Source organism: Coregonus lavaretus (genome assembly GCF_964263955.1).
Source record: "Coregonus lavaretus genome assembly, chromosome: 27".
Lineage (NCBI taxonomy): Eukaryota > Metazoa > Chordata > Actinopteri > Salmoniformes > Salmonidae > Coregonus > Coregonus lavaretus.
The window spans coordinates 41,891,272-41,899,621 of NC_140014.1; the positions used below are offsets into that span (position 1 = coordinate 41,891,272).

General features: G+C 48.4%; 1 protein-coding gene across 1 annotated transcript in view; it reads left to right on the forward strand.

Annotated features, from left to right (window-relative positions):
* Positions 1 to 7,218, forward strand: part of LOC311102929 (son of sevenless homolog 2-like) — a 71,282-nt gene extending 64,064 nt beyond the window's left edge. Inside the window, exons 16-21 of the mRNA XM_084144419.1 lie at positions 15 to 187; positions 304 to 420; positions 712 to 970; positions 1,151 to 1,228; positions 2,980 to 3,083; positions 3,253 to 7,218. Of these exons, the coding sequence (XP_084000545.1) occupies positions 15 to 187; positions 304 to 420; positions 712 to 970; positions 1,151 to 1,228; positions 2,980 to 3,083; positions 3,253 to 3,756 (1,235 nt within the window). The 3' untranslated portion in view covers positions 3,757 to 7,218. The remainder of the gene's footprint in view (positions 1 to 14; positions 188 to 303; positions 421 to 711; positions 971 to 1,150; positions 1,229 to 2,979; positions 3,084 to 3,252) is intronic.
* The last annotated feature ends 1,132 nt before the right edge of the window (positions 7,219 to 8,350 follow it).

The window sequence follows — 8,350 nt, forward strand, 5'->3', positions numbered from 1 at the left end:
CCTGTCTGTCCCAGGTATCTACCTGACCAACATCTTGAAGACGGAGGAGGGGAACCCCGACTTCCTGAAGAGACACGGCAAAGAGCTGATCAACTTCAGTAAGAGAAGGAAAGTAGCAGAAATCACAGGAGAGATACAGCAGTACCAGAACCAGCCTTACTGTCTCAAGGTCCAGCAGGACATCAAGGTAGGGTCCTCTCTCCTTCACCTGCGCCATAAAGACAGTGGTCACCTTGCCTTTGATCCACTCAAAGGAATATTGTTAATCTGATGGCCTATAATGTGTGTTTTTTTATGTCCCAGAGGTTTTTTGAGAACCTGAACCCGATGGGCAGTCTGGGTGAGAAGGAGTTCTCGGACTATCTGTTCAACAAGTCTCAGGAGATTGAACCTCGCAACTGCAAGCAGCCGCCACGATTCGTAAGTAACCTGCAACCCAGCAAGGGGACTAAACCTCCAGCACTGAGATGTAATTAGAGATCATTGTTTAGGTGTAAACTCTGCTCGCTAATCAGTCAAACAGATATCTTTTTTTTTTTTTTCACAAATACATTTATCACAGGGTATTTAGCTCAAATGTAACATTAATGAAAGATGTATGTGAAAGTCAAGAGTTTGGGTAAGCATGCACAACTCAGTCTCTGGCCCCGGTGTTTTACAGTAACATGTCATGACTTAACCCCGTCCTCCCCTCTGTTTCCCCTCCTCCAGCCCAGGAAGACCATGTACCCCCTGAAGTCCCCGGGGATCCGGCCGGTGCGTACCTCTACATCCGGGACCCTGAAGGGCCACCCCGTACCCCTGGAGAGAGAGCCCCCGCACAAGATCACCTTCAGGAGCATCGCTGAGACGGAGCATGAGACCTCCACAGCCTCAGTCCCCACCTCGCCCAACACCCCCACGCGCCCACAGTCTGCTTGCTCAGACCTCAGCTCTGTCTTCATGGGGGAAGACCTCTGCAGCTCCTACGGTGAGGCTGGGGGCAAAGACACACACACACACACACACACACACACACACACACACACACACACAGAGCGAAACAAATACACCCAGACATGTACATACCCTTCGGTGATTAAACACTTGGAAGAATATCATTTTGAGATGTTGAAGTGGATATAATTAAACGTCTGTCTTCATTTTACAGGTGGCTTGCCTTCTCTATGTGGACATTTTATGTCAGGTGGAAACTCCATATTCACTTCTGTTCTCCTCCCACCCTCAAGTGAGTTACTGACTGTTAGTTCTGTGTGCTGAGGTGTGTCCGTCTATGTTTAGTATTTAGGAAACAGAGCTCTTTAGCTTGACAAACAAGAACACAGCCTTCCTATGGAGTATGCTGGTAGACTGGGTTCATGTGTTCTGGTGTCTGGTAGACTGGGTTCATGTGTTCTGGTGTCTGGTAGACTGGGTTCATGTGTTCTGGTGTCTGGTAGACTGGGTTCATGTGTTCTGGTGTCTGGTAGACTGGGTTCATGTGTTCTGGTGTCTGGTAGACTGGGTTCTGGTGTCTGGTAGGCTGGGTTAATGTGTTCTGGTGTCTGGTAGACTGGGTTCATGTGTGCTGGTGTCTGGTAGACTGGGTTCATGTGTTCTGGTGTCTGGTAGACTGGGTTAATGTGTTCTGGTGTCTGGTAGACTGGGTTCATGTGTTCTGGTGTCTGGTAGACTGGGTTAATGTGTTCTGGTGTCTGGTAGACTGGGTTCATGTGTTCTGGTGTCTGGTAGACTGGGTTCATGTGGTCTGGTAGACTGGGTTCATGTGGTCTGGTAGACTGGGTTCATGTGTTCTGGTAGACTGGGTTCATGTGGTCTGGTAGACTGGGTTCATGTGTTCTGGTAGACTGGGTTCATGTGTTCTGGTAGACTGGGTTAATGTGTTCTGGTGTCTGGTAGACTGGGTTAATGTGTTCTGGTGTCTGGTAGACTGGGTTAATGTGTTCTGGTGTCTGGTAGACTGGGTTCATGTGTTCTGGTGTCTGGTAGACTGGGTTAATGTGTTCTGGTAGACTGGGTTAATGTGTTCTGGTGTCTGGTAGACTGGGTTAATGTGTTCTGGTGTCTGGTAGACTGGGTTAATGTGTTCTGGTGTCTGGTAGACTGGGTTCATGTGTTCTGGTAGACTGGGTTCATGTGTTCTGGTGTCCTGTGTAGCGTTCCACCCAGTGTCCTGTGTAGCGTTCCACCCAGTGTCCTGTGTAGCGTTCCACCCAGTGTCCTGTGTAGCGTTCCACCCAGTGTCCTGTGTAGCGTTCCACCCAGTGTCCTGTGTAGCGTTCCACCCAGTGTCCTGTGTAGCGTTCCACCCAGTGTCCTGTGTAGCGTTCCACCCAGTGTCCTGTGTAGCGTTCCACCCAGTGTCCTGTGGAGCGTTCCACCCAGTGTCCTGTGTAGCGTTCCACCCAGTGTCCTGTGGAGCGTTCCACCCAGTGTCCTGTGTAGCGTTCCACCCAGTGTCCTGTGGCAGTCTATTTCTCATTGAGTATAAATAATAATTAGGGGGTGCTTATATAGTCCTGTACATGTGGGTGACCTGTACATGTGGGTAACCCGTACATGTGGGTAACCTGTACATGTGGGTAACCTGTACATGTGGGTAACCCGTACAAGTGTGAAATGGAAATGTGTTTTTTTGCATTTCCCACTCCCCCTGAGGCCCCTGGAGAGTGGGGACACAGCCAGGGGATCAGCCATTATTGACGGCGACCTTGGAGCAATTACTAGTTAATTGCCTTGCTCAAGGGCAGAACGGCAGATTTTTACCTTGTCGGCTCTGGGAATCAATCAAGCAATATTTCAATTACTGGCCCAACACTCCTAACCGCAAGGCTACCGACCGCCCAGTCTGTTGCCCCAGTCTATGTCTGAGAACTTTGTGACAACTGCTGGTGTAAAAAAAGGTTTTATAAATACATTTTAATGATTGATTGATTGATTGATTGATTATACCTATGTTCCTTTTATGTACATGTGTAGAGTTCCACTCAGTATCTTGTGGAAGCCTTCACCAGCTAGGGGAGGAGTTACTCAAACCTCCCCCACTTCCCCCTCGCAGGAAGGATGCGTTCTCTGAGGCCAAGGTAACACATACACACCGTACAAGTTCGGAGTCAGGCCTTGTGCAACTTCAAGTTTTACTGGGGCCAAGCTAACACACACTTAGTACAGTACACCATTTAAAGACGTTTCTCTGAGTTAGTCCATCTGACTGGTTATCAACACTGACACCTGTTTTTTTGTGTGTTGTAGTTGAGTTCCAGGTCCGACAGCCCCCCAGCCATCCCCCCCAGGCTGCCCCCTCCTCTCCCAAGGGTCCAGCCCCGCGCCCCAGTCTACAACGGCCCCAGCGATGGCCCCCTCCCCAGCCCACCACCACCACCTCCCCGGGACCCCCAGCCAGACACCCCTCCCCCCGTCCCCCAGAAACCACCAGAGATCTTCATTAACTACCCCCTGAACCTCCAACCCTCCCCCGTCAGCCGCTTCCACTGGGATTTTGGCAGTTCCCCCTCCTCCCCTGGAACGCCCCCGGGTACCCCCTCTCCCCGCGTCCCCAGACGGAGCTGCCCGCTCAGCGCCAGCCAGAACAGTCTCTGCCCGCCCCCCCCGCCCATCATGGCCCCACCCGTACCTCCCCGCCACAACTCCTCCTCCCAGCTCCCCAAACTTCCCCCAAAGACCTACAAGAGGGAGCTGTTGCCGCCCCCTTTACAGAGCCTCTCATTGGTGGAGAGCACGGAGGGTAGCCAATGAGGAGCCTCCTTGCTTCTTTTTGTTGTTTTTCTTGTCATCCATCATGGCTGCTGCTCCACACAATACAAACTGCATCAAACTATGAACTCATGACACGGAGCGAATTTAAAACAAACTAATCATGATTTAAAAGCTACTGATCGTCAAGAAGACTTGCTTTTTAGTTGTCCAACCACACTCCAAACCCCTCCCACTCATCTCCTACATTGACCAATCACACCACGCCACTCCCTCTCAGGGTATCAGTAGCCCCCCACCTTCATTTCAAGCCCTCTGGGCCAATGAGAAATCCACACCAGTGTGCCAGCCAATGAACAAGGAGCCCTCAAGACACTGATTCAAACTCCTCCTGCTCTGCGTGTGCGCAGTGCACGTCACACACCTGCACACAACACTGACACTGTCACTTTCTTCATGTAGACATCCCTCTCTGTAAGGAGCGTGGACAGGACCAGCATGCCATGCTCCAGAAGAAGCTGTCCTATCCCCCCCCCCCCAAAGAGACACTGTGCTTTGACCCCAGGAAGGAGAGGGGCTCTGAGCTCTCCCGGCCTGTCCTGGTGGTTTCTAGAGTATTCAGACCAGTGTATGAGACTTCCATTAGCGCGGGCAGGCAGCACTTCTCACCGCCATGCTATGTGTGGTTCTATGGGCATTGTTGCATTTGGGGCACACGGTAATGCCAAGAGCACCGTTCACTCGCTCACCCAGGACTCAGTCAGTCCTGTCCTGTGGCTGACGGACGGACGGACGGACGGACGGACGGACTCCACTCTGGACCATTCAGACCTTAATGCTCTTTTTATGATCAAACTTATCAAACAGTCTTTTTTTTACTGTGGTTCTGTCTGGAGCAAGCATGAGAAGCAAAGTGTTGTGGTTCTCGTCTGAGGCCCCCCTCAACTCCTCCCGTTGTGTTATGGTTTTCTCTACCAACTCTAACTTAGTGGCCAGTCCTATGTTATGCAGGGGTAAAAGGGATTCGTGTTTTGAGGAATGACTAACTAAAATAGACGCAATGGATAATTTCACACGTACGTTCAGACCCTACCTGACCTTTTGAACCACTGAAATCCTTCCCCCTTTTTTCACTGTGCACTGACTGAATAGAGCTGTGACTGTGATGGAGGTGAGCACAGCGGTCTTCACAGGGCTGTGGATGGTACAACCGTGTAGCCCTGGACATGGGGTCGTGGCTGTAGTTCATAGCTACACACAACCCTGCTGGTCGTAGAATCACCCCTCCATTTTCAGATGTTGCCTTTAACCCCACAGCACTGACCTCTGTGGGCCTCCGCTAGAGGGAGAGACGGACGGACGGACGGGCGGCGTGTCTTTTCTCCACTTGCACATGGAGCTTGGGCAAAGTCAACGTTTGTGAAGTCTACCTTATCAAACAGCTCCGATCTAGGAAGAGGAGGAAGGGTGACGACAACCTTGGGATATATCTCTCTCTCTCTGCCAGTGATGTGGTGACAACAACAGCCAGACCTTTCTCTGTCCAGGGTAGCTATCAGATTGTAACAGGCTAATCTGATGGTCCATTAGCCGTTACAGGTTAGGGTACTGTTTGGCGTAAAGCACAGATCATTTACGACCAGCCTTAACTTGTCGATAAATCCTCAATTGCCGACTTGGAAGACAACCAATGTCTTTTAAACGTCCATGTCTAATTGCAGGGGGTACGTTTGAATTTAGAAAATGCACCGTTATTAAATTAAATCAATTTTTTGCTCCATGAAGTAATCCAACATTGTGAATGCCGCCATCTTGTCTATTTCAAATAAAGGAGCATTTTCTAAATTCTAGTGCTAAGCATTTAAATGCTGTGGGGGGGGGGGGTAAAACAACTAATTGACTGACATCGGTTCAATTCCATTTCATTCTGGGTTTTTTTTTCTGTGACCTCAATGTGCAGTTTCTCTAGAGATAAGTCCGATCAAGCCCGAACTGTGCGATGTAGAAGGGGGTTGTAGTTTCCAACAGGCCAATATTATACATAGTTTAGGGCAGACAACTTGGTAATTAACTACAATTACCATAATCCATTGCACGCCTACTTGTCCAGTCTGTGGACAGACCGGAGAGAGAAAAGTGCAATCGAGAGGGATTGAGGGCAGTTGCTTCGAGCTATCTCTACCTGAAATTACATGATCTAAGTTATTGATAGTTGGTATTCAGCAGTCATAGAAATATGCCTTATTTACTTTGAAGAACTAGTAAAATAGTGATTTTTGTCAGACCGCACATGCAGCAGCTCTGTAGAGATGAGGCTTGGAATGAAATAATAAAGTAATCAATTAAAACTAATGTAGTATTACACAATTTGACTAAAGTGATGTGAATAAATGATGGTTAAGTGATAAGCAGTAATGGGCAGTCACTACCATCATGGGACTTTTACTAATTGTTTTATTCTGTGTTTTTACATCACGCATAGTGCATTTAATGTTTTTTAAAAATTATGGAAACCGAAATAAAAAAAAACGTGATTATTTTGGTATAATTGTACCGAAACCGAACCGACCTAAAAAAACAAAACACACATGGCTCAGCACTACTAAATTAAAATGAACCCCCTGCAACTACATATACATGGACATTTAGAAGACGTTGGTTGCATCAACAAGTTAAGGTTGGTCGAACATTGACTGTGCTACGCCAAACAGTACCTACCTAATAACACCTATCAGCCAGCTGGAGCAGAGTAATGGTCTGACTAGGGGATCTTTTTATAGCCATCTCCAGGGGTGTGTTCACTAGGGACCAAACAGATGCAAAGTGAAACGGGGAGGGACCTACCCGAATTTGTTAAAAAAAGAAACTCTTGTTTTTCCGTTACAAAATGTTTTCTGTTGCAACTTTCTTTGCTAATGAATACACCCCTTAAAGCCAAGACGATGTCTTAAGTGAAACGAATCACCCCTTAAAGATGCATCCTACTGTCTGTCCAGCACTGCAGACTAGTTAGTACCGTCATCCTCAGTACTGGACCAGCCTTCTGGTTCTGTATGGAAATTCAGCACTGGAGGTGTCACACGCATCAACCCCACCAAAGCCTGGGACAAAGAGACCGCTAGCTCCCCCTAGTGGACAAACGTGGAATTGTTTCCACAGCTCCCCCTAGTAGCTGTTTTGAAATATCTGGATTCACAGAGAGGGGGGGGCGGGGGAGCCTGTTTCTATTAGCCAGAGGTCCTTGTCCTCTTCTCTCAAAAATACCTTTTTAATTTGAAGACTGAAACAACACATGCATCATGCTCAGATGTGCCTTTTTTTTTATTTAGTTTTCTATTTTACAGAGTAGAGGCAAAAGGTGTCTAATGCTATAAAAAAAAATATATACGAAATACGGTTTCCTATGTAATGCTTAGAACAAAAGCTATACACTAGAAAAACTGTACAGGTTTGTGGATGCTGTGTATATAACATGTATACACTAACTAAATCATTTGTATAAAGTGACTTCTCTGTTGTATTACATATACCCCCCCCCCCCCCACACACACACACACACACACACACACGTTGCCTAACTGTCCAATGCCGCTATGGTCAGATAAAACAGGTCACTGTGTCGCTAACTTGCTTATTGCAGACAACCCCCCCTCCCCAGGCTAGAATCTAAACCATGGGTCTTTAACAGAGGAAAGTCCCGACCCTAGCCTGAATTCTAGAACTGCTTGTGCTGTCTTGCCAACTCTTGTATTGTTGTCATGGTTTTTATGTCATTTAAAAGTATTGTTGTCATGACGCGTGACAATGAAATAGGAGTTGTCAAGACGACACAATGGAATGAAAGGCTGCGTACCAAATGGCCCCCCTCTTCCCTACATAGTGCCGCAATACCCTACGGGCCCTGGCCAAAAGCACACAGATAATGTCAGCGGACAGTTTATTAGGTACACCACCCCTTTCACGAAAATGGCCGTGGCTTGCTATGTAAAGCAGGCGGGCTGGCATCGAGGCATTCGGTTACTGTTCGATTTGAACGTTAGAATGGGCAAAACGAGTGACCTAAGAGACTTTTGAGCGTGGCGTGGCGTGGCGTGATCGTCGGTGCCAGGCGTGCCGGATCCATTATCTCAGAAACGGACGGCCTCCTGGGCTTTTCACGCACGACAGTGTCTAGGGGTTTACCATGAATGGTGCAACAAACCAAAAAAACGTCCAGTCAGCGGCAGCCCTGTGGGCGAAAACAGCTCGTTGATGAGAGGTCGAAGGAGAATGGCAAGAAACGTGCAAGCTAACAGGCGGGCCACAAACAGGCAAAACAACGGCGCAGTACAACAGTGGTGTGCAGAACGGCATCTCGGAACGCACAACTCGTCGGTCCTTGTCACGGATGGGCTGTTGCAGCAGACGGCCACACCTGGTTCCACTCCTATCAGCTCAAAAACCAGAAGAAGCGGCTCCAAGATTTGGCGTAAGCAGACATGAGTCCATGGCCCCATCCTGCCTGGTGTCAACGGTACAGGCTGGTGGTGTGAAGGTGTGGGTAATGTTTTTCCTGGCACACGTTATAGGTCCCTTGATACCAGTTGAGCAACGTTTGAACGCCACACCGTGTCTGAACATTGTTGCAGATGCATCC